This window comes from Lethenteron reissneri, chromosome 48, assembly GCF_015708825.2.
Source record: "Lethenteron reissneri isolate LAM-NWPU_2019-01 chromosome 48, ASM1570882v1, whole genome shotgun sequence".
In the NCBI taxonomy this organism is placed as follows: Eukaryota; Metazoa; Chordata; class Hyperoartia; order Petromyzontiformes; family Petromyzontidae; genus Lethenteron; species Lethenteron reissneri.
The window spans coordinates 5,025,140-5,051,290 of record NC_083826.1 but is presented as its reverse complement, the minus strand read 5'-3'; the positions used below and the strand labels follow the sequence as shown (position 1 = coordinate 5,051,290).

The 26,151-nt window shown below is 59.2% G+C and overlaps 1 protein-coding gene across 3 annotated transcripts in view; it reads left to right on the top strand.

The window, feature by feature from the left end:
* LOC133354622 (breast cancer anti-estrogen resistance protein 3 homolog) overlaps positions 1–25,477 on the top strand; it is a 126,605-nt gene extending 101,128 nt beyond the window's left edge. For all 3 annotated transcript variants that reach the window (XM_061571620.1, XM_061571621.1, XM_061571622.1), the window contains 10 exons: positions 14,861–14,992; positions 16,447–17,066; positions 18,457–18,542; positions 19,743–20,021; positions 20,160–20,338; positions 20,569–20,684; positions 21,954–22,125; positions 22,863–22,974; positions 23,606–23,911; positions 24,626–25,477. In XM_061571620.1, coding sequence (XP_061427604.1) covers positions 14,861–14,992; positions 16,447–17,066; positions 18,457–18,542; positions 19,743–20,021; positions 20,160–20,338; positions 20,569–20,684; positions 21,954–22,125; positions 22,863–22,974; positions 23,606–23,911; positions 24,626–24,801 — 2,178 coding nt within the window. In that variant the 3' untranslated portion in view covers positions 24,802–25,477. The remainder of the gene's footprint in view (positions 1–14,860; positions 14,993–16,446; positions 17,067–18,456; positions 18,543–19,742; positions 20,022–20,159; positions 20,339–20,568; positions 20,685–21,953; positions 22,126–22,862; positions 22,975–23,605; positions 23,912–24,625) is intronic.
* The last annotated feature ends 674 nt before the right edge of the window (positions 25,478–26,151 follow it).

Here is a 26,151-nt window from a genome sequence, read left to right as displayed (position 1 = left end):
TCCTCCTCTCCCCCCCCCCCCGCAGCCCCCACCCCCTCCTCCTCTCCTCCCCCCCGCAGCCCCCACCCCCTCCTCCTCTCCTCCCCCCCGCAGCCCCCACCCCCTCCTCCTCTCCTCCCCCCCGCAGCCCCCACCCCCTCCTCCTCTCCTCCCCCCCGCAGCCCCCTCCTCCTCTCCTCCCCCCCGCAGCCCCCACCCCCTCCTCCTCTCCTCCCCCCCGCAGCCCCCACCCCCTCATCCTCTCCTCCCCCCGCAGCCCCCACCCCCTCCTCCTCTCCTCCCCCCCGCAGCCCCCACCCCCTCCTCCTCTCCTCCCCCCCGCAGCCCCCACCCCCTCCTCCTCTCCTCCCCCCCCGCAGCCCCCACCCCCTCCTCCTCTCCTCCCCCCCGCAGCCCCCACCCCCTCCTCCTCTCCTCCCCCCCCGCAGCCCCCACCCCCTCCTCCTCTCCTCCCCCCCGCAGCCCCCACCCCCTCCTCCTCTCCTCCCCCCCGCAGCCCCCACCCCCTCCTCCTCTCCTCCCCCCGCAGCCCCCACCCCCTCCTCCTCTCCTCCCCCCCGCAGCCCCCACCCCCTCCTCCTCTCCTCCCCCCCGCAGCCCCCACCCCCTCCTCCTCTCCTCCCCCCCGCAGCCCCCACCCCCTCCTCCTCTCCTCCCCCCCGCAGCCCCCACCCCCTCCTCCTCTCCTCCCCCCCGCAGCCCCCACCCCCTCCTCCTCTCCTCCCCCCCGCTACCCCCACCCACTCCTCCTCCCTCGCCGCCCCGCCCCTCCCACTCGGCTGGCTGCTGGATGTGTGCCCAGCCAGCTCCATGCGGTGCTGACGGGGGGTGGGGGGTGGGGGTGAGTGGGGGGGGTGGGGGGTGGGGGCGTTGGCAGCCCGGGGCTGTGTGGGGGTGAGAGTGTGAGTGAGTGTGTGTGAGGGTGTGTGTGTGTGAGAGTGTGTGAGAGTGTGTGAGTGTGTGTGAGAGTGTGTGAGTGTGTGTGTATGTGAGGGTGTGAGAGAGTGTGTGTGTGAGTGTGTGACAATGTGTGAGTGTGTGAGGGTGTGTGAGAGTGTGTGTGTGTGAGAGTGTGTGAAAGAGTGTGTGAGTGTGTGACAATGTGTGAGTGTGTGTGTGAGTGTGTGAGTGAGAGTGTGTGAGTGTGAGGGTGTGTGTGAGTGTGAGAGATTGTGTGAGAGTGTGTGTGTGAGAGTGTGTGTGTGTGAGAGTGTGTGTGTGTGAGTGTATGTGAGTGTGTGTAAGAAAGTGTGTGTGAGAGTGTGTATAAGAGTGTGTGTGAGTGTGTGAGAGTGTGTGTGAGAGTGTAAGAGAGTTGGTGTTAGGTGTGAGAGTCTGAGTATGTTTGTATGTGTGTGTGTGAGAATGCGTGAGTGTGTGTGAGTGTTTGTGTGAGAGTATGTGTGTGAGAGTGGGTGTTAGTGTGGGTGTGAGGGTGATTGTGTGTATGTATGAGAGTGGGTGTGAATATGTATTTGTCTTGGGTGTGACAGTGAGTGTGAGAGTGTGTGTGAGTGTGTGGGAGTGTGGGTGTGAGTGTTTGTGTGAGAGTATGTGTGTGAGAGTGGGTGTTAGTGCGGGTGTGAGGGTGATTGTGTGTATGTATGAGAGTGGGTGTGAATATGTATTTGTCTTGGGTGTGACAGTGAGTGTGAGAGTGTGTGTGAGTGTGTGGGAGTGTGGGTGTGTGTGTGAGTGTGTGGGAGTGTGTTTGTGTGTATGAGTGTGAGATTGTCTTTGTGTGACATTGGATGTGAAAATGTCTTTGTTAGAGTGTGGATGAGGCAGCATGTGAGTGTATTGGAGTGTGAGTGTATTGGAGTGTGTGTGTGTGTGAGCGTTTGGGAGCGGTGGTGTAGTGGTTAGCGCGCTGCACTACGAACCCGGCAACCCAAGTTCGATTCCCGCTCACGGCCGACACCAGTGACGATTATATAAACAGGTCTTAGGCCTCCCCTAGGTCGACTCAGCCTCAAATGAGTACCTGGCCCGGTGTGTAAACATCGCCACTGGGGAGACAAAGGCGGCCGGGCGTGGTGCTGGCCACCCACCGGACCTTTCACAGGTGCTCGCTAACAGCACTTGCCCCCGTATAGCCCGTCACAGGCTGTTTCAGGCTATACGGGGGATCTTTGTCTTGTGTGTGTGCTTGTGTGTGCGTGTGTGTGCTTGTGTGTGCGTGTGTGTGCTTGTTTGACGGCTTAGCCGCCACTTGCAGAGTTCTAAATCTCTAATAATGAGCGAGCGAGCGAGCGGAGAGAGAGGGCCCGCTTTGTACGAGCGCTGGCGGGGTGGAGTGCGGCCGACGCTCCGCCAGGCGACCGCCGCTCTTCGGGAATCATTCACTCGCACAATGAGGCCACTTCATCGCGCCGGGTTTGTTATAATTCTTTTTTTTTAATTCGAGATTAAATTCGAGGCATTCCCCCCCGCGCGCGCGCATCGTTCACTCCGAGCGTGCCGCTGTCGCCGTCGATGATGAAAATCCAAACACGACGATCGGTGCCCTCCTCCACCCCCCTTACCCATACCGCCACCACCATCATCGCCACCACCGCCACCACCATCATCGCCACCACCGCCATCACCACCACCACCGCCGCCTCCGCCACCACCGCTACCGCCACCACCATCGCCACCATCGCCGCTACCACCGCCGCCACCGCCACCATCACCACCATCACCGCCGCCACCACCATCGCCACCACCGCCACCATCACCATCGCCACCACCACCACCGCCCCCACCATCACCACCATCGCCCCCCCCACCACCATCGCCACCACCGCCACCACCGCCGCCGCCACCACCGCCACCACCACCACCGCCGCCACCATCACCACCATCGCCACCACCATCGCCCCCCCCACCACCATCGCCCCCCCACCACCATCGCCACCACCACCACCATTGTCTCCCAAATGCCGATGTTTACACACCAGGACCGGTTCAGATAATCGTCACCGGTGTAGGCCGTGAGCGGGAATCGAACTGGGGTCGCTGGGTTCGTGGGGCAGCGCGCTAACCGCTGCACCACCGCTCCCCAGGTACACACGCGCACACAACACACACGGAGGCGCGCGTGACTCTCACGCCGCAGAGTCGATCGACAGGGATGGCCCACGACACGTGGGACTGCGCAGAGGAGCGCGGTGGGCCAGGGTTTGTTCGCGCCGGAACCGCCGTGCGCTCGCGGCGCACAGATCACAGGAGCGAATCCAGAGTCCCGTCGCCGTCAACCGCCGACGAAATGAATTGTGGGCTCGGGCGTGGTACGCGTCGCCGGAGGGGGGAGACGGCGTTGCGATCGACGTGGCCGGGTGACGGCACACAGAGGTCGCAAACGGGTTTTGATTCCTTACCCGTACCCGTACCAGGTCGCACCAGGGTCGCAAACGGGTACCCGTACCCGGCCGTACCCAATACCTGGCTACCTGTACCCGGCCGGGTAACGGGTAGGGTATGGGTATCGGGTACCCGATTGCGACCTCTGGGATGAAGCCATGTTGCAGGCACGGGTGGGTTGATTCTAGGAACTTGAATTGTGAGAAGAGACAAGACGTTGGGAAATGAGTGACAAACGGTGACTCACCAGTGACTCACGGCTTACCCGTACCTGTACCCGGCCGCACCAGAGTCGCACACGGGTACCCGTATCCGGCCGGGTACGGGTAGCCGGGTATCGGGTAGGGTACGGGTATCAGGTACCCGGTTGCGACCTCTGACGGCACGACAGCCCCAAGGGGGGGACGCCGCCCCGAATGCGACGCAGGAGACGGGGCGCCGGCATCGGCTCGTGGCGAGGCCGCCTCCTCCATCCAGCAGTGGGTAGAACACGTCCGCCGACGACAGCGGCGTGCGTAGCGGGCGGATTGTGGCATCGCGGGGTCGTAAGGTTGCGGCGGCGGCGGTTCCTTCATCCAGCAGTGGATGGACCCTGGCCGATGATGATGATGACGACAACGACGAAAGCAGCCCGTGCGCAGGCGCCGGGCGGACTTGTAGCAACGGCGTCAGTGATTTGGGGGGAGGCCTCCATCCAGCAGTGGATTGACCCTGGCCGATGATGATGACGGCTACGCTGACGGCCGCCTTCAGTAGCCGACCGGGATTCGCCAGGACATCAGGCACGGAGCTTCCACTCGAGAGAGGGCAGAGAGAGAGAGAGATGAGCCAAACAAGAAGAGAGGGGCAGAGAGAGCGATACGCCAACATCATTGCTGGCTTGGTGATGTCCATCTTCTGTGAGCAAACCAACTCAACCAACCACAATCGCTCTGGCTGGGAATCGCCGGACGGTTTTGCCCTTCCAGCCTTTCTCCTAGCTCTGCAACATTCTTTTGGTAAAAAAAATATAGATATACACACGCGCACAAACTTACGGAGGAAATGTACTTGGCCATTTTCGTCTGCGTATTCCGTGTATCGAGAGGAGTTCAAAGTGACCCGTGCCGTGACTTTCGCGCAGTGTCCTTCACTGCAAGGCCACCACCAATGGGCCACTGCCGGCTCCACTGATGACCTTTAGTGCGGCCTCTTGCAACGTGCGCACACCCACCCACCCACCCCTCCCACCAAAACACATTGGGGGAGACAAAGGCGGCCGGGCATGCTGCCACCCATCCCCCCTCGTGTGCCGTGCCGATCTCCATAGGCGCTATTCGCGAACGGAACTTGCCCCAACAGGCAGGTAAAGGCTATACGGGGGATCTTTGCTTTTGTGTCAGTCGCCTGGACCACGTGGGAGTGCCCGATGCTTGCACCTGGGGGCCCAGCTCCTCGTTTAAGGCTGAGTCGACCTAGGGGTGGAGGTTCGTTGAGTAAAGGTTCAGACACCGATCGATGTTACGAATGGCCTGGAATTGAACCCGGGTTTGTTGGCTGTGTTGCGCAGCGTGGAAAAAAAGTTACAGCAGCACTCCCTTGCTAAACACACACACATACACACATACACACACACACCCCATCATACACACACATATACACACATACACACACACACCATCATACACACACACATACACACACACATATACACACATACCATCATACACACACACATACATACACACACATACACACACACACATACACACACCCCCCATCATACACATACACACCATCATACACACACATACATACACACACATACACACACATACAAACACACACACATACACACACACATACAAACACACCATCACACACACACACCATCACACACACACCAGCACACACACACCATCACACACACACACACCATCACACACACACCAGCACACACACACCATCATACACACACATACATACACACACACAAACACACACACCATCACACACACCAGCACACACACACCAGCACACACACACACACCAGCACACACACACAGTCACACACTCCCACACGTAAGTCACACTAAAGCCCCACTCCTCCCCAAAGACTCACGCACTGTACATCGAATGAGGCCAAACTTTCAGCTGAGCCGTTCGCTATGCACACACAAAACACACACACAGCACACACACACTGCACACACACATAGCACACACAGCACACAAAACACACACACAGCACAGCACACAGACACAGCACACACAGCACACAGACACAGCACACACACAGCACACACACAGCACACACACACAGCGCATACACACACACACATACACACAGCACATACACACACACATACACACACAGCACACACACAGCACACACACACGCACACAGCTACACACAGCACACACACACAGCACACCCACACAGCACACCCACACAACACACCCACACAACACACACACAGTACACACACAGCACGCACAGTACACACACATACAGCACACGCAGCACACACAGTACACACACACAGCACACACACATCACATACAGCACACGGCACATACATCACACACACAGCGCGCACACACACAGCACACACGCACAGCACACACACGCAGCACACACACAAAGACACACACAGCGGCATTCGTCACTCAGTGCCTGCGACGTCACCACGGCGCCTGGTGCCAGGCTAGGTGCACTTCTGAGGCCACGTCTCGAATTAGATTTGGAACACAACGCTGACCACAAGACCACGTGTTCGCAACGTGGCTGGAACGTGGCGTTGGAGGAGGAAGAGAGTGGCCCAGCAGAGAGTACCGCATGCAGTCGCAGCGACAGACACATCACTGCCAACTCGTCCTCATTCATCCTCCTCCTTATCAGTGTCCAGCTTGTCGCAGACCAATTCACGCCGTAGTGGGCACCCCGTCCTTGTGGTTCTCAACGTGCATCCTATACACTACACTATACACTACATTATACACTACATTATACTATACACTACACTATACACTAGACTATACACTACACTATACACTACACTATACACTACACTACTATGCACATTCATTCTATACACTACACTATACAATTACACTACACTATACACTACATTCTACTATACACTACACTATACACTCCATTATACACTATACACTACATTATACTATACACTACATTATACTATACACTACACTATACACTCCATTATACACTATACACTACACTACATGTTCATCCTATACACTATACACTACATTATACTATACACTACATTATACACTACACTAAACACTCCATTATACAATACACTACACTACTATACACTGGACTATACTCTACACTACTCCTGCACACCAGGCGAGGTAGTTAACATCTCCTAGCCACCGTGATGATGATGAGAGAGAGAGAGACACGCAAACTCCAAATATACAGCAGCAGGCGTCAGGGTCTGGATTGAACCCACGACCTCCTGCACACCAGGCGAGGTAGTTAACATCTCCTAGCCACCGTGGCACCCACGAATGAACGCACCGTGGTGATGGTGATGTGTGTGTAGGGGGGGGGGGGGTCACCGTGTGTGTGTGTAGAGAGAGGGGGGAGGGAGTTCATTGTCTGCCGAGTTGACTTGTCTGCCAGGCGCACAGCAGCCTGTCTCAGCAGTCGCCGGATCTCAACGCCGTCGTGGTCACGTGACTCCTCCTCTCCCGTGGCAACGATTTGGGAAATGTCCCAAATCGTTACTCACCCCGGCGGCAATCACGGATTTTATTTTAGTTTTTTTATTTAAAGAAGCGGGTAACCGTGCGGCGACGCGAGCGCTCTCCCGCGCAACATTCCTGCCTGCGGAGGGAGCTGGTGTGAGTAGGTTAAACGTTGAGTTTTATAAGGGCACCACGGGGTGACCAGCCCCTCCCCATCTAGCCCCACCCCTCCCACCCCCCACCCAGCCCCTCCCCTCCCCACCCAGCCCCTCCCCACCCTCCCCACCCAGCCCCTCCCTCCCCACCCAGCCCCTCCCTGCACGACGGACGGACACAATAATCCCCTATGGGCTGGTGTAACCAGGAGGTTCCTACCAGTATGATAGAAAATAGTATTGTCATCAGTATGACATAAGTATACGAAGTGTGCAGTCGATACCACATTGGGAAGTGGGTTAAAATTGAGTTACAAGATTTGAGGATACAACAACAACAATGAGTAAAATAAAAGCTCGATTTAAAGCATTCGTGACTGCAGGGATTCATCTTCTTGGTTCTTTCGGTAAAGTCGCGTAGAAGGGAAATAATGAAATAATAAAAATAAAACATAATAAAATAATTCTCACGATGTTTTGGCCACAAGGCAAGCAGCCGTCCTCAGCTGAAGACCAGGTCTGTCGGGGAGACAGCGTTTCTCTCTCTTTCAGACGCTGTCTCCCCGACAGACCTGGTCTTCAGCTGAGGACGGCTGCTTGCCTTGTGGCCGAAACATCGTGAGAATTATTTTATGATGTTTTAGTTTTATTATTTCATTATTTCCCTTCTACGTGACTTTACCGAAAGACCCAAATAATCTGTGACGGGCTGTTGGGGCAAGTGCTGTTCGTGACAAGCAGCACCGCACCCTGGCCGCCTTTGTCTCCCCGTCGTTGCCGACGTTTGCGACGCGACCGTGCCACAGGCAGTCGAACCCGTGGCGGGTCGGGTGGGTCAGAGGTCCAGAACCCGTTGCAACGAAATTCATCGCGACCGTGATCGGGAATCGAACTCGTCCAGGCAGGGGAGGGGATGGGGGCGGGCAGTGCGCTAACCACTGCGCCACCACTCCTGGCTGGACACCAGATATACCTCTCTCTCTCTCCCTGTCTCTTCCCCCCCCCACACACACAGAGGGCCCTCTGTGTTGTTCGCACTCCAGCGTTCAAGGCCAACATTGGCAAGAACGTTGGCAGTGGCTGTTTTCAAAACAATGTCCGTGACGGGGGGGTTGGTGGGTTTTTTTTATTCGGCTTATTCGGTTAAAATCCAGGTGGAATGTGGAGTGGAGAGAGACGAGATTGCGTTTGGAGATGTCGCTGCCTCGACGGTCGTGCTCATCACGATGAATCCAGACCTCGCCCGGCTCCGTTCGTATCTCCCGGAGTGGCACTTTACACAGTGGGAGGGGGGGGGTTGAGGGGGGGTAAGTCTCCGACCCTCGGCAGGTTGCGTGAGGTGGGGCTAAAGTTGTGGGGTAAATCCTCCCACAACGCTTCCTGGAGCGTATGGCACGGCAGTGGAAGAGTAGGCCAAACCCCAAAAAACCCCAACCTCTTTAAGAGGGGGGTGGGGGCTGTCTGGAGCTGCCCTCAACGTGGAGGCCAACAGCGGCGTCAGCGGGGCAATGCAGGGTTACACCTTTATACACGTGCGTGTGTGTGTCGGTCTGTGTGTGTGTCGGTGTGTGTGTGTCGGTGTGTGTGTGTGTGTCGGTGTGTGTGTATGTCGGTGTGTGTATGTCGGTGTGTGTGTGTCGGTGTGTGTGTGTGTGTCGGTGTGTGTGTGTGTGTGTCGGTGTGTGTGTGTCGGTGTGTGTGTGTGTCGGTGTGCGTGTGTGTGTGTCGGTGTGTGTGTGTGTGTCGGTGTGTGTGTGTCGGTGTGTGTGTGTGTCGGTGTGCGTGTGTGTGTGTCGGTGTGTGTGTGTGTGTCGGTGTGTGTGTATATATGTAACGCTTGCCAGAGTCTTAACGCGGCAGTAGTCGTCGTAGGTAGTAAAACTAGAAAACCTTTTGCACGATCGATGCCAAAGGGCAGCCCAACATTCTTTGTTCGTGCAAAGTCGATTTCGGCGTTTCACGACGGTCGTGACCACCACCCCTCCCCACCCCCCACGTGTCTGTCCCACCGTAGTCAGCAAAAAAAAGAAACCTCATGATCAAAACAACCGCGTTACGTTTGCTGGGAGCATTTTTTTTTAAACCCACACACAGCAAACTCCAGCCGGCTTGCAAGTTGTACTCCCAGGTGCGCTGGAGGTCGGCATGCCGATCTGTTGTTGTGGTTGTTGTTGGAGGAGCTGCGTCGTGTCCCGTTATTTATTAAGGAGTGCAGGGCATGTGATGGGGGGGGGGTGCTCTTGAAATATTGAGAGAGGTTTTTTTTCGTTTAAGCGAATTTGAACCGCCCCCCCAAAACATTTTTGTCGCGTTAGTTCGGCCAATCGCACCCCCCCAATTTTTTTGTAAATTGACCCCCCCGCAAAATGACTCGATTGGGATTATTTCAGTCATCACCCCCAACGCGTGCCCCCACCACCACCCCCTTCCTTCCCCAACCTCCACCACCTCGGCTTGTCCACCCTGGCCTCTCAAGAGTCTCTCAGCTGCTTGAGACGCCGTGAGACCTTGAGACGCCGTGAGACCTTGAGACGCCATGAGACCTTGAGACGCCGTGAGACCTTGAGACGACACGAGACCTTGAGACAACGTGAGACCTTGAGACGCCATGAGAGATTGAGACGCCGTGAGACCTTGAGACGCCGTGAGACCTTGAGACGACACGAGACCTTGAGACAACGTGAGACCTTGAGACGCCGTGAGACCTTGAGACGCCGTGAGAGATTGAGACGCCGTGAGAGATTGAGACGCCGTGAGACCTTGAGACGCCGTGAGAGCTTGAGACGCCGTGAGACCTTGAGACGACACGAGACCTTGAGACAACGTGAGACCTTGAGACGCCGTGAGAGATTGAGACGCCGTGAGAGCTTGAGACGCCGTGAGACCTTGAGACGCCGTGAGACCTTGAGACGCCGTGAGACCTTGAGACGCCGTGAGAGCTTGCAACTTCAAACTCGCAAAACTCACGACCGGGGTGGTGGGGGTGGGTGGAGGGCTGTTGCGACTACGAGTTGCAAGCCACCCAGACCGCCCTCTACGCAGCAGCAGCAGCAGCGACCTGATGAACGATTCAGCGGCAAGTTATTCAGCTCCGTGCTCCTAAGGGTGGTCGGAGGCGACGGTTCCATTTTATTTTCAGCGACCTGTTTCTTGCCCAGGTCCACTGCTGGACGAAGGGCCCCCCCCCCTTCCCATTCGAGCAAATGCCCTTCGCAGCAGTCAGGCTCGTGAGACGAACTCTGCCGGATGAACCAGATGATGTTATTGGCCAGACAGCACTCAATATAAGCTATGACCCCCCCCCCAACCCACACCCCCCCCCCCCGTGTTCCAACAATGCAAACATCGGGACCATAAAGAGACGACTTTTGGAAGACTGCTCAGCACGGCTTTCCTGGATAAACAAAGGCCATTGTTCTTTTTGTGAACGGGGAAGGGGTGGAGGCGGGAGGGGGGAGGGGGGTGGGCGGTGGGGGCGGGGAGGGGGAGGAAGTGGGGAGTTGGGAAGAGCGGTGGCACAGCGGTTAGCGCTACGCTGCGCTACGCGAACCCCGGTGCGCTACGCGAACCCCGGTGACCCGAGTTCAATTCCCGCTCAAAGTCACCACCGGTGATGATTATCGGAACCGTTTCTGGGCCTCCCCTAGGTCGACTCGGCCTCGAATGAGTGCCTGGCAGACAAAGGCGGCCCGGCGTGGTGCTGCCCGGCCCCCCCCGCTCCTTCGTGTGCCGTGCCGGCTTTCATAGGTACTCGCTAACAGCACTTGCCCCGACAGCCTGTTGAAGCTATACGGGGGGTCTTTGTCTTTGAGGGGCAGGCAACTTTACTGGGAATTGAACTCGGACCCGCAACTGCGGCTGACCCAGCTCATCGGAGTCAATAAAGCCTTTCCTAATAACATTTACACTTTTATTTTTAAATTAGCAGGCAAGGCTCTTTGACAGCTCAACGAAGTGGGCTCATCATCGTGTGGAGATGTATCGCAGTCAAATACTCTAAACCCACGTTGATTCCAAATGCGGAGAGGAAACCGGAGGATCCGGAGGCAAATCCACGCGACCACAGGGAGAGAGAGAGACACGCAGACACCAAATATACAGCAGCAGGCATCAGGGACGGGATCGAACACACGATCTCCTGTACACCAGGCGAGGTAGTTAACATCTTCTAGCCACCGTGATGATGACAGAGACACGCAGACACCAAATATACAGCAGCAGGCGTCATGGTCGGGATCGAACCCACGATCACCTGTACACCAGGCGAGGTAGTCAACATCTCCTAGCCACCGTGATGATGATGACAGAGACACGCATCTCACAAGTTGTCCTCCCCCCAGATTCGCACGGTTGGCTACGTACGGTGCGCGAAAGAAGTTTGGCATAAAAAAACAAATTAAGATCCCCCGTGTAGCCTTAACATCCTGTTGGGGCAAGTGCTGTTAGCGAGTAGCAGCAACAATGTAGGCCGGCACGGCACACGAGGGGGTGGGTGGCCAGCACCACGCCCGGCCGCCTTTGTCTCCCCAGTGGCGATGTTTACACACCACAGCAGGTGCTAATTTGAGGCTGAGTCGACCTCACGGAGGCCCAGGACCGGTTCGGATAATCGTCACCGGTGTCGGCCGTGAGCGGGAATCGAACCCGGGTGGCCGGGTTTCACGCGCTAACCTGCCACACCACCGCTCCGCACACACAAACACGCACAGGGGGAGGTGGAGAGGGAGATGGAGCGGCCGGGCATTCCGGAGATGCTCCTGGAGGACCGGGGCCAACACACACAGGGCCCCTTGTGAGGGCCTGGGACACACACAGGGGCCCACTGTGTGAAACCCTCCTTTTGTGAATGACCTCGGAAGAGAATTTAACAATTTTGACGCCCCCCCCCCCACCCACTCTCTGTGGTGCGGGGGGGGGTCAGCCGTGGGTTGAAAGCAGAAGTTCAGAAGGCGCACGACAGACACGATACAAGGGCACAGTTCATATGCGAAATCCGGCCTCCTCTGCCTGTTGTTGAACAGATGTCAATGTTCCGGTTTGTGGTGTCCTCATGTCGTGGGGAGCGGTGGCATAGCGATTAGGGCGCTGCGCTCCGAACCCGGCGACCCCAGTTCGATTCCCCGCTCACGGCCACCAACAGCCAGTGACAGTTATCTGAACCAGTCTTGGGCCTCCCCCTAGGTCGACTCAGCCTCAAACGCGTACTTGGTGCGGTGCGTAAAACATCGCCAGCGGGGAGACAAAGGCGGTCGGGTGCGGTGCTGGCCACCCACCCCCTCGTGTGCCGTTCCGGCCTTCGTCGGTGCTACTCGCTCACAGCACTTGCCCCGACAGTCTGTTCCGGCTATACGGGGGATCTTTGTCTTTGGTGTCCGATGCAGGGGAGGGAGGGGAGGGGAGGTAGAGGGGAGGTAGAGGGGGGAGAAGTGGGAGGTTGGAGGCGGATGTCTCCAGCGAGTGGGGCAGAGAAAAGATCGAAGGTCGAATGGTGGAACGTGGTGCTCGCAGCCAAAGTGGTGCTTCGTCTGAATTTCGAAACCGCCCCTCCTCCCTCCCCACTCCCCACAACTTCGCTGCGGTGGAGGTTTCTTTTGGAGCGCGCGCTGCGTCGTCGAGTAACTCCCACTCACCGTGCGAGCCGCGGTGAGCGGGGCCGACACCTGACGGGCGAGGTCTAGAATCGCTCCGTTCCACCCCGTGTTAGGTGACAAAAGCGGCAGTGGCTGCTCTCCATCGAGGGGGGGGGGGGGCGGGGGGCAATCCGATCCACTCTGATACACGGGGGCGACAGACGCGTTCGCCGGAAAAAAAATTTGGCCGGAATGCTCAAGTCTCGTGTATCGAGTTGCCGTACAACGGGGGCATACCTGGGCATGGAAGTCTCGTGCCTGGGGCGGTGGGCACAGCTGGTGCATCTGCCAGTCGTCTCGGTCACAATCGGAATATTCCCACAGGAGGAATCCGATGAGCTGCAAAGCTCTTGTTCACCAGGCCTGCAGTCGTTTCGCAGATGTCCGGTAGTCGGGCAACCCACGGTACCTGGAGGGTCTGTCCCGTGACCTCCTGTCAGCAGCGAGCCTTCGATGCTTCGCGCCGCCCGGCACAAGCGCCGTGGCGAATGGCGCCTGCTGCTGCTGTTGTTGTTGTTGGGGGGTGGAGGGATCACGGTTGGAGCGGCGTGGCAGAGTGAAACTCGACGTTAGCGCGATGGCGCGTCAGCCCGTGCGTTGTAAAGAGCGGTCTGCGCAAGCGGATATCACGGCAGCTGATGCCGGGGTCTCTTCAAGTTGCAGATCGTTTGTACGCCTATTGGCGGAACATTTCTTTGCATTGAAAGTCGCGTTGCAGTGTGCAAGAGTTTAAAAAGCCCTTTTAACCGGCATGCTTGGTGTGTGAGTGGGCGAGGGAGTGGCTGAGTGGTAAATAGGCCGGGGGGTGAGTGGGCGATTGGGTAAATGGGCCAGTGGGTGGGTGACTAGGTGGGTAAATGGACCAGTGGGTGAGTCTGTGAATGGGTAAATAGGCCAGTGGGTGGGTGAGCAAGTGGGTAGATAGATTAGTGCGTGGGCGAGTGGGTAAATAGGCCAGTGGGTGAGTCTGTGAATGGGTAAATAGGCCAGTGGGTGAGTCTGTGAATGGGTAAATAGACCAGTGGGTGAGTCTGTGAATGGGTAAATAAACCAGTGGGTGAGTCTGTGAATGAGTAAATAGACCAGTGGGTGAGTCTGTATATGGGTAAGTAGGCCAGTGGGTGAGTCTGTGAATGGGTAAATAGGCCAGTGGGTGGGTGAGCAAGTGGGTAGATAGATTAGTGCGTGGGCGAGTGGGTAAGTAGGCCTGTGGGTGAGTATGTGAATGGTTAAATAGACCAGTGGGTGAGTCTGTGAATGGGTAAATAGGCCGGTGGGTGAGTCTGTGAATGGGTAAGTAGGCCAGTGGGTGAGTCTGTGAATGGGAAAATAGGCCAGTGGGTGGGTGAGCAAGTGGGTAGATAGATTAGTGCGTGGGCGAGTGGGTAAGTAGGCCAGTGGGTGAGTATGTGAATGGGTAAATAGACCAGTGGGTGAGTCTGTGAATGGGTAAATAGGCCAGTGGGTGAGTCTGTGAATGGGTAAATAGACCAGTGGGTGAGTCTGTGAATGGGTAAATAGACCAGTGGGTGAGTCTGTGAATGGGTAAATAGACTAGTGGGTGAGTATGTGAATGGGTAAATAGGCCAGTGGGTGAGTCTGTGAATGGGTAAATAGACCAGTGGGTGAGTCTGTGAATGGGTAAATAGACCAGTGGGTGAGTCTGTGAATGGGTAAGTAGGCCAGTGGGGGAGTCTGTGAATGGGTAAATAGACTAGTGGGTGAGTATGTGAATGGGTAAATAGACCGGTGGGTGAGTCTGTGAATGGGTAAATAGGCCAGTGGGTGAGTCTGTGAATGGGTAAATAGGCCGGTGGGTGAGTCTGTGAATGGGTAAATAGACCAGTGGGTGGGTCTGTGAATGGCTAAATAGACCAGTGGGTGGGTGAGCAAGTGGGTAGATAGATTAGTGCGTGGGCGAGTGGGTAAATAGGCCAGTGGGTGAGTCCATGACTGGGTAAGCAGACGAGCGGGCGAACGCGCGCGACCCCCTCCCGCCGCTGACCCTGTCCATGCCGCGTGCCGCAGGTCCCCCACGCGCCGGGCACCGCCGCCGATTGGAGCGCCGACCGCCTGAAGCGCGAGCTGGAGAGCGAGCTGAAGCTGGACAGTGAGGACGTGCGCAGCCACGCGTGGTACCACGGCGCCATCCCCCGGCAGGCGAGCGCCGCACCCGGCACACGCGGCAGCCGGCGACGTCGGCACGGCGATTGCGCCGGGATAGGGGCACCTCGGCGCTGTCGCGCGGATGCACCGCCGGTCGCTCCTCCGCTACGGCTGCTTGCTGCGATTCAGCCGCACAGCGACTGAAACGCGACAGCTATCTCTCACGCTAACATTGCCGCCAACGCTAAGCCTAGTTTTTACGCTAAGCCAATCTCTCACGCTAACATTACCACCAACACTAAGCTTATCTCTCACGTTAACATTATCACCAACGCTAAGCCTAGTTTTTACGCTAAGCCTATCTCTAAGCCTATCTCTAACGCTAACATTATCACCAACGCTAAGCCTATCTCTAAGCCTATCTCTAACACTATCATTACCACCAACGCTAAGCCTATCTCTAAGCCTATCTCTAACACTATCATTACCACCAACGCTAAGCCTTTCACTACAGCAGCTCTATCCCTAACATTAATCCTCCTCTAACTCTACCCCTAACAACAACAACCGCCATTCGCCACTACGTGGCGGTGACGTCACCACGACGCTTGTGCCAGGCCATGTGCACCTTGAGGCCACGTTAAGCCTATGACTAACAAAAACACAACCCCGAACACGAACCCCATTGAAAACATTGTAGTGGTTCCACCCCAAACACTTAACCCTACTCCTCTCTAAATCTAAACTATTTTTTGCTTTACCAGATAAGGCCAACTGAGCTCTTTAGTTCTTTGTCAGAAGCGACCTGGCCACAAATGATGTCTCAACTCAGTGGCTTATCTTCGCGTGGAAATTTATGGCAGCCAAATACTATTAAACGCGTGTTTCTAAATGTGGAGGGGAAAACCTGGAGGACTCGGAGAAAAATCCACGCGACCATGAGGTAAAGAGAGAGGGAGAGACACGCAAACTCCAAATATACAGCAGGCGTCATGGTCGTGATCGAACCCACGACCTCCTGCGTACCAGGCGAGGTAGTTAACGTCTCTTATCCACCGTGATGATGATGATGAGAGAGAGACGCAAACTCCAAATACACAGCAAGAGGCGTCAGGGTCGGGATCGAACCCACGACCTCCTGTATACCAGGCGAGGTAGTCAACATCTCCTAGCCACCGTGATGATGAGAGAGAGACACGCAAACTCCAAATACACAGCAGCAGGCGTCAGTGTCGGGATCGAACCCACGACCTCCTGTACACCAGGCGAGGTAGTTAACATCTCCTAGCCACCGTGATGATGATGAGAGAGAGACACGCAAACTCCAAATATACAGCAGCAGCAGGCGTCAGGGTCGGGATCTAACCCACGACCTCCTGCGTACCAGGCGAGGTAGTCAACATCTCCTAGCCACCGTGATGATGATGAGAGAGAAAGAGACGCAGTGACCCCGCGTGAACCCCGTCGTCATTGTCGTCATCGCCCCCACCCCACCGTGACCGCCGCAGGTGGCCGAGTCCCAGCTGGAGCGCGACGGCGACTTCCTGCTGCGCGACTCGCTGTCGGGCGCCGGCGGCCTGGTGCTGTCGTGCCGCTGGGCCGAGCGGCCGCTCCACTTCCGCGTCGAGCGCCGCACGCCCACCACCTCCACCGCGGCGGCGGCGGCCCAGCAGCGCTCCTCCGGCGACGGCCACCACCGGCGTTCGCTCGGCGACTCCTACGCCATCCAGCCCGGCGGCGACGGCTTCGGCAGCGTCCCGTCGCTCGTGCGCTTCTACGTCGGCAACCGGCAGCCCGTGTCGCCGGGCCAGCCGGGGCCCGGCGGGTTCGGGCCCGTGTGCATCGCGCGGCCGGTGAACCGCGCCGTGCCGCTGGCGTACCTCGCCGCCGTTCACCGCGACGCGGCGCGCCTGGCGGAGCTGGCGGCTCACGGCGGCAGCAACGACAACAACAACAGCTGCGGCTTCGATAGCTTCTACCGGCAAGAGAGGCCGGAGCGCCACGCGGGTTGCGCCGGGAACCACGGAGCCGGCGGCTGCTGCTGCGGCGACGGCGGCGGCGGCGGCTGCGACGTCAGGGGTCATCAGGGGTCGTCGAAGCGTCATCAGCTGACGGACACGTCCTACAGGTCAGTGGTGGCGCTCGCGGCGGCGCGACCGGAGGCCGAATCTGTCACCGGTGAGAGCATCCATCGTGACCGATGTCGTTGTCCACCCGGCGAACCGGAGGTCGCCGGGGAGGTCGCCGGGGCGAACCAGAGGTCGCCGGGTGGATTCCATCTCCCGCCTCCGTCCGCCCGGCGATAGAATTGGGTCTGGTGCGGTGGGGTAAAGTGTGGTGGGGTAATGTGTGGTGGGGTAGAGCGCGGTGGGGTAGAGTGTGGTGGGGTAATGTGTGGTGGGGTAAAGTGTGGTGGGGTAATGTGTGGTGGGGTAAAGTGTGGTGGGGTAGAGTGTGGTGGGGTAATGTGTGGTGGGGTAGAGTGTGGTGGGGTAGAGTGTGGTGGGGTAATGTGTGGTGGGGTAGAGTGTGGTGGGGTAGAGTGTGGTGGGGTAGAGTGTGGTGGGGTAATGTGTGGTGGGGTAATGTGTGGTGGGGTAGAGTGTGGTGGGGTAGAGTGTGGTGGGTAATGTGTGGTGGGGTAGAGTGTGGTGGGGTAAAGTGTGGTGGGGTAATGTGTGGTGGGGTAGAGTGTGGTGGGGTAGAGTGTGGTGGGGTAATGTGTGGTGGGGTAGAGTGTGGTGGGGTAATGTGTGGTGGGGTAGAGTGTGGTGGGGTAGAGTGTGGTGGGGTAGAGTGTGGTGGGGTAATGTGTGGTGGGGTAATGTGTGGTGGGGTAGAGTGTGGTGGGGTAGAGTGTGGTGGGGTAATGTGTGGTGGGGTAGAGTGTGGTGGGGTAAAGTGTGGTGGGGTAATGTGTGGTGGGGTAGAGTGTGGTGGGGTAGAGTGTGGTGGGGTAATGTGTGGTGGGGTAGAGTGTGGTGGGGTAATGTGTGGTGGGGTAGAGTGTGGTGGGGTAATGTGTGGTGGGGTAGAGCGCGGTGGGGTAGAGTGTGGTGGGGTAATGTGTGGTGGGGTAAAGTGTGGTGGGGTAATGTGTGGTGGGGTAAAGTGTGGTGGGGTAGAGTGTGGTGGGGTAGAGTGTAGTGGTGTAGAGCGCGGTGGGGTAGAGTGTGTGTGTCACCGCCACCACTTCCAGTGGCATCTGGCCCGCGGGTGGAAGAGTCGGACACCTTCGACAGAGCCGCTTGCTGCAAAGCCCTGTCCGCTCGCAGCGGTGAGCGAGAAATTGCAGGGCTGCTCCTCCGCCTTGTTCATTAGCCCGATGACACGGCTCAGCGGCACGCAATTGCGCCGGCGACGTTTAAAAAAAACAATTTATTTCGTGGAAATTCTTCTTGATCATCGGAAAGTTTGTCCGTTTCAAGGATTGACGGCCCTGCGATGTGCCGTTCCGTGTGGACACTGCGACGTGAGACCCAAGCTGCGTGCTGTTGTTGTTGTTGTTGTGGCTGCAGGAACGGCATGGTGTTTGATTGGACGCAGGACGGAAGGGCATCTGAAGCGCACGCCCAGGGCAACACGCTGCCGGGATACGGCACCGGTGGGTGAACGCGACGCTCGCGTCGAGCACGCAAAGACAAAGGTCCCCCGCGTAGCTTTTCACGGACCGCTGGGGCAAGTGCTGTTAGCGAGCACCTATAAAGGCCGGTACGGCACACGAGGGGGTGGTTGGCCAGCACTACGCCCGACCGCTTTTGTCTCCCCAGTGGCGATGTTTACACACCGCACCAGATACTCATTTGAGGCTGAGTCTACCTAGGGGAGGCCCAGGACCGGTTCAGATAATCGTCACTGGTGTCGGCCGTAAATGGGAATCGAACTCAGGTCGCCGGGTCCGTGGCGTAGCGCGCTAACCGTTGCACCACCGCTCCCCACGTACACAGACAAACGTACACACACAAACACACAGAGGCGCGCGTCATGCTACAGAGCTGCCCCATTGTGCTTGGTAACGCGTTCCCCCGGCAGCCCGAGTGACAGGGAGGCACCTGGTGGACACTAACCAACCGCTACACCACACACACACGCACACGCGCACACACGCGCACACACACACACGCGCACACACACACACACACGTGCACACACAAACACGCACACACACGCACACACGCGCACACACACACACACGCGCACACACACACGTGCACACACACACACACACACGCGCACACACACGCACACACGCGCACACACACACGCGCACACACACACGCACACAAAGATCCCCCGTATAGCCTTAACGGACCGCAAGTGCTATTAGCGAGCACCTATGAAGGCCGGCACGACACACAAGGGGGTGGGTCAACACCACGCCCGACCGCCTTTGTCTCCCCAGTGACGATGTTTACACACCGCACCAGGTACTCATTTGAGGCTGAGTCGACTTTTAAACACACGACACAGAACACGTGCCAGTTTCATTACAGCCCCAATGCTGTCGACGAACGATCGCTGCCGCAATTAGCGCGGTCGGCCACGCACCGGTCGAAACAAGTTCAACACACGCACACACACACGTACACACACACACGCACACACACACACACGTACACACACGTACACACACACACGCACACACACGTACACACACCCGGCGCACCACGTCCAGCGCACCTCTCGGCACGGCCGTCACTCACGGCAGCAATCGAGAATTCCACTCCCCGGCTTCGAACCGCATCACGCGCGGCGTCCACGGAGATCGACCAACGTGGATCCTGTCGCACGTCCGGCGTTGCAGGGGCGGACATCTGGCGAGACGGCCTCCGCAGGACCCCCACCTGGTCGCCCAAGGGCCTCCGGTCCGCGCAGCCGTCGGCCCACGCCGACCTCTCCTGGACGACGTCGCCCCCGCCCGCCAACGGGACGTCGGGGGCGGTCCCCGCTTCCGGCAAACACGCGGAGGAGCGGCTGGCGGGCGACTCGGAGCCGTACCACTCGCTCATCTCGCCCCACAAGGCCATGGAGGCCCTCGAGCGGGACGCGGCCGCCCTGCGGCTGGAGAGCGACGTCAACGCGGCCGCGGCCGCCGCCGCTGCCGCCAAGCGGAGCCTGCTGCTGCCGCCACCGCCGCCGGGCCCGGCGCGCGAGGCCTCGGCCGCGGGCGGCGGTGACGCCGGCGACGCCGCCAGAGACGCCGCGGCGGCGGCGGCCGCGGAATTCCGCCGCCCCACCGTGGAGACGGAGTCGACGTTCCGGCCGCTGGAGTTCGCGTCGCTGCTGCTGCCGCCGGAGAACAAGCCGCTGGAGACGGGAGTGCTGCGGCGCGCCAAGGAGCTGCAGGGCGAGTGCGACGTGCGCACGGCCGCGCGCTGCATCATGCTGCTCGACTGCGAGGTGAGAGGTCGCGTAGTACCGCGGGGAGGCCGCCGGTTCGCCGGACCGCCGCGCGCGACTCTCCGTCGGCCCGGTCGTCGCCGGCGGAACGGGCGGTCGTGCGTCCTTCGCGCGGGGAGGGGAGGCGAGCTTACGGCGGCGGCGCGGCCGAAGCTGTGATGAATCAGCGGCTCACGTGACCGTGACGGCGCGAGTGATGACCCCCCCCTCCCCGCCCGCGCTCCCCGCAGGTGGCTCGCATCACCGGGGTGACGGAGGAGCTCGTCCTGAAGATGGGCGTCCGCTCCGGCCTGGAGCTGCTCACCCTGCCGCACGGACGGCGGCTCAGAGAAGACGTCATCGAGCGGTGAGTGTCCTCCGCCGCCCCCGTCCACTCCGTAACCGCCCCGGTTTGGCCGCGCGGGATCCGCCGGGCGACGGCGATTTTTCGACCGCGGGTGAACGAGTCCCGGCTCCCGCGTCGTGCAGCCTCCTGGCCTGTGGCTCAGAGTGATGCCATCGCCTTGACCCCACCTCTGTTTAAGACGGAAACGGGAGAAGATACTAAATTTGAAGCTTTCGTGACTGCAAGGATTCATATTCTTCGGTTTTATCGATAAAGTCACCTAAGAATACGGGAGGAGATATTCGCGATCCTGGCTGTCACCTGATGATGCTCGCTGTCATAATCACCGGCGAAACTTCACGGTACTTCAACTGTAAATGTTGTGGGTTCACACTCCGACACTCAACCGGTGTGCTGAAGTAGTAACGGACTGGCACGTTTTGTTGACGTGACAAACCTCACTGATTGGCTGGGTCACGCGGTGGCGGGTTTAACGACACATTTATATTTACGCGATCTAACCCAACAACAACACAAAACCTCTGTTATTTGACGACATATTGGTCACGAAAGCCCCACTCCTACGCATTCAACTAAAGCCCACGTGTTCGATCCATTCCGCACTTGCCCCGACATTTCAGCTAAAGGCTACGCGGGGGGGGGGGGCGAAAATCTTTACCCTCGTCTCTGTCTCCCCCTTCTCCCCCGTCTCCGTGTGTCCGTCTCCCCCGTGTCCCCCGTGTCTCCCGCCTGCATCTCCCCCGTGTCCCCCATCTCCATCTCCTCCATCTCCCCCATGTCCCCCATCTCCCCCGTCTCCCCCGTGTCCCCCGTCTCCCCCGTGTCCCCCATCTCCAACTCCCCCGTCTCCCCCGTGTCCCTCGTCTCCCCCGTGTCGCCCATGTCCCCCATGTCCCCCGTCTCCCCCGTCTCCATCTCCCCCATCTCCCCCATCTCCCCCGTCTCCCCCGTGTCCCCCGTCTCCCCCATGTCCCCCGTGTCCCCCGTCTCCCCCGTGTCCCTCGTCTGCCCCGTCTCCATCTCCCCCGTCTCCCCCGTGTCCCCCGTCTCCCCCGTCTCCATCTCCCCCGTGTCCCCCATCTCCATCTCCCCTGTCTCCCCCTTCTCCCCCGTCTCCCCCGTGTCCCCCATCTCCCCCTTGTCTCCCGTCTCCGTCTCCCCCGTCTCCCCCGTCTCCATCTCCCCCGTGTCCCCCATCTCCCCTGTCTCCCCCTTCTCCCCCGTCTCCCCCTGTTCCCCGTCTCCTCCTTGTCTGCGCGCCCCCCGCAGGTTCCACGCGCTGGCGATCGGCCTGGCGGTGGACGTGCTGGGCTGCACCGGCTGCCTAGAGGAGCGTGCCGAGCTGCTGCACCGCTACGTGCAGCTGGCGCTGGAGCTGCGCGGGCCGCTGGCGGATCTCTACGGATTCTCCGCCGTCATGCACGCGCTCATGCTCCCGCAGGTGGGGGGGGCGGCGGGGGAAGACGTTGCTGGGGCGACGTCGGGGTAACGTTTGTGTGACGGGATAATGATGTTGGGGTAACGTTGGGGCGACGTCGTTGGGGCAACGTTGTTGGGGTAACATTGTTGGGGTTACGTTGGGGCAACGGGTAACGTTATTGGGGCAACATTGGGGTAACGTTCAGGTAACGATGTAACAATATTGGGGTTACGTTGGGGCAACGTCGTTGGGGTAACATTATTGGGGTTACGTTGGGGCAACGTTGTTTGGGTAACGTTGTTGGGGCGACGTCGTGGTAACGTTTGTGTGACGGGATAACGATGTTGGGGTAACATTGGAGCAACGTCGTTGGGGTAACGTTGTTGGGGTTACGTTGGGGCAACGTTGTTTGGGTAACGTTGTTGGGGCAACATTGGGGTAACGTTCAGGTAACGATGTAACAATATTGGGGTTCATCTTCTTGGTTCTTTCGGTGACTTTACCGAAAAGAACCAAGAAGATGAATCCCTGCAATCCCGAAAGCTTTAAATCGAAAAAAAAAAATATTGGGGTTACGTTGGGGCAACATCGTTGGGGCAACGTCGTTGGGGCAACGTCGGAGTAACGTTGGGGTGAGTTTGGTGAGTGAGGTGAGTTTGGTGAGTGGGGGGTGGGGTGTTAGTGAGGGGGTGGGGGTGGTGGGGGCTGGCGCCGTCGTCTTTGGCGATCGTCGTGACCGTGGCGTGCGTCCCCCCCAGGTGTCCCGTCTGGAGCGGACGTGGGAGGTGCTGCGCCGTGCCCACACGCAGAGCGCCGTCGCCTTCGAGAAGGAGCTCAAGCCCTTCCTGCTGGCGCTGCAGCAGGGCAAAGGTCAGCCGCCCTGTCCCCGTCTCTCTTCTCTCTCGTGGGCTCGGTCGCGGGGGTGGGGGCGGTGGCGGGGGTCTGTGGGCCTCACCCGGTGTAGGTCGTAGCGGCAGCTGACAAGGCCGTGGTTTGGCGGACGGGACGGGATTCGCCGGGTGGCTTGAGGGAGGGAGGGAGGGGGTCGTGGGGTCACCTCGTAGGCAAGTTGGGCCATCGATGGAATTCGGCCAAAACGTCCAAGTGCAGCGTCCTGCCGATGGGGAGGAGGGCGTCGTTTATCCGTCACGGGGTGCAACGCCGCGGCGATTGCAAAGCGGTTGTCAGCTGCCCCTACGATGCCCCGATTGGAACTGTTGGGTCACATTCAAGAATCCCCCGCGGATAAACACCGAGGATTAATAGCAATGATGTCATCATGATGATGGTGATAGTTCTCAATGTCAACGTCATCAATCTCCGCACGCGCCCAACGTAAAGGCTCACTCTGTCTCTCTCCCTCTCTCCGTCTCTCTCTCTCCATCTCTCTCCGTCTCTGTCCGTCTCTCTACATCCATCCCCCTCTCTCTCCCTCTCTCCGTCGCTCTGTCTCCCTCTGCCCCTCTCTCCGTCGTCTCCCCTCTCTCGTCGCCCACCGCAGTGCACGTCGACGCCCGGGACACGAGCGTCCCGCACCTCCTGCCGCTCGTCTCCCTCCTGGAGGAGCCGATGCCGCCGGCGGAGCCGTCCGCCGCCGTCCCGGCGTGGCCGCCGCTGCCGGCTGAGAGGACCGGCTCGGGCGGCGACTGGGAGCGGGAGTGGGCGCGCGGCGGCGCCTCCGCCGGCGAAGCGTGGGAGCAGCCGGGCGACGCGGGGATGGAGGCGGTGGTGGCGCATCTGCAGGCCGGGCGGGAGATGGCACGCGACGCCGCCCTCTACTCCGCCAACGCCGAGCGCCGGCTGAGAGGTGCGGGGCGGGCGGCTTGCGATTCGCAGCTTTTAGGCGAGGGCAAAGGAGGGGTAGTGGTAGTGATAGTGGTAGGGGTAGTGGTAGGCCTGGTTCTAATTGTCGTCATCGTTACCTCGCTGTCCCACGATTGGCACCGCGTGCGGCCCTGCCGGCCTCCGTGAGGGCTCTTGCCACCCCTCCCTGTGATCCACGTGCACACTTGGGGTGGAGGCTTTGAATAACACAAAATAAATATTATTTATTTTAATTTACTTTTTTACCAGGTAAGGGCCCGCTGAGATGTGTCGCTCTTGTTCAGGAGCGACCCTCGCCATCGCAAATGATAGCTCAACGAAGTGGCGGCTCATCATCATCATCATCGTCGTCGTGTGGAAATGTACAGCAGCCAAATGCTCCTGACGCGAGACGTTGATTCTAAATGTGGAGGGAAAAACCGGAGGAAAATCCACACCCCCAACAATGGGGAGAGAGTGAGAGACACGCAAACTCCAAATATACAGCAGCAGCAGGCGTCAGGGTCCGGATCGAACCCACGACCTCCTGTATACCAGGCGAGGTAGTCAACATCTCGCCAGACAGTTGTCCTTACCCGCGCACACTCCGATTAGCGCGGCTCGCTACGCACTGTGCCGTGTCGTCCCCCCTTTGCGGCGCTACCCCCCCCCCCGCCCCCCGCTGACGCTCACCGATCGCCGTGCTGTCGCCCGCCAGGATTCTCGGTGGACCCCGCGACCCTGGAGACGTTCCGCACCGAGTTCCACCTGCGCCTCTACTGGGGCAGCCGCGGCTGCCGGGCCGAGCGCCACGAGCGGCTGCACAAGTTCCACCACATCCTGTCGGCGCTGTCGGCGCGCCTCGAGTCTCCGCAGCGCCACTCCGAGCTCTGACACGGCTCGGCAATGACGCACGGCGCTGGCTCCGGCACGGCCCGGACGGAAGAGGAGGATGACGAGGGCGACGCGGCAAACGACTTCCACCACCGGCGCTCGCTCGTGCCGGCGCCACTGACGCCGGCGGTGTCCAGCGGTCACCGGGACCGCGACGGAGCCCCCTGGGCGATGCCGAGTCGTTTGTGCTGGTGGCGTTTTTGTTTTTTTTGCCGCCGAGACCGCCGGCCGGCCGTTCTGGGCGGGCCGCGACGATGGCGGGCGTGGACGACGAGAGCCGCGGTCGCGGTCGGTTGTAAGTGACGGACGGACAAGTGAATGTGCGGCGGTGGTGGCCGTGCATGAGGAGGAGGACACGGAGGAGGAGGTGGAGGAAGACGAAAATGTGAAGGGAGGACCGACGTGAATTGTGACGGCGAAGGGCGTCGAACCAAAACACTGGAAAGGGCGCGGGGGGGGGGGGTGAGGTGTTCCCCCATCAGTTGGGAGTGGGGGGTGGCGGAGATGGGCGGCCACCGCGCCGTGGCTTGGTGCAGTGGTTTTCGCGGACGCTTTCTTCCGCCCCTAATGCACAAACACACAAAAAATGAAATCCCGCAAAGACTCACCATCGACGGGCGCCGAGAACCGGCAAACCGCTCAGGCGGGAAACACGCGACACGACCACCCCCCCCCCCCCCCCCCACAAAAAACACAAAAAGCACGGCTCCCAATCTCGGCCCAGAAACCAACGGCAGGGCCTGCCAGCTCCAACGTCATCACCTCCGCTGCCCGATCGGTGCCGCTACACCGATGCTCGCAGCCGGGGGGAATCGTCAAATAAAATTGGAGGGCCGCCACGATCCGGGCCGCGGTTAAAGCCAACGAAGGCACGGACCCGGAGGGAATCAATTCGTGGTTTCATTGCACGGACCACGAGGCTCTCCTCGCCGCGGTCTGCAAGACGAGATTCGGCGCGTCCGGCCCGGAGGTCGGGGCCCGATGCTGTTCCCCGCCCCCCATTTTTTAGAGACACGCTTTGCACTACGCGGTGACGACTCCGGAGTCGCCGCCAGCACCACCTTTTAGTATTTCTCGATCGGAACGCGAGAGAGGCGTGGCGGTCGACCCACGTTTTTACCGGCGGCGGATGGCGATGGCGCGTGGCGGCGGCGGCGGCAACGGCGGAACCGGCCCGAAATGTTTTTTGAAACGGCGACGCGGTTTTTTGTTGTTGTAAATAACGGTCAAGGTAAGTTATGAAACGTGTCGAGCGTAAGTGTGGACGAGCGCACGGAGAGCTCGTCCCTCCACCCCCCCCCCGCCTCGCCTGGGAGGTGCGTGGAATCGCCGTTCGTTTACGGATCTCGC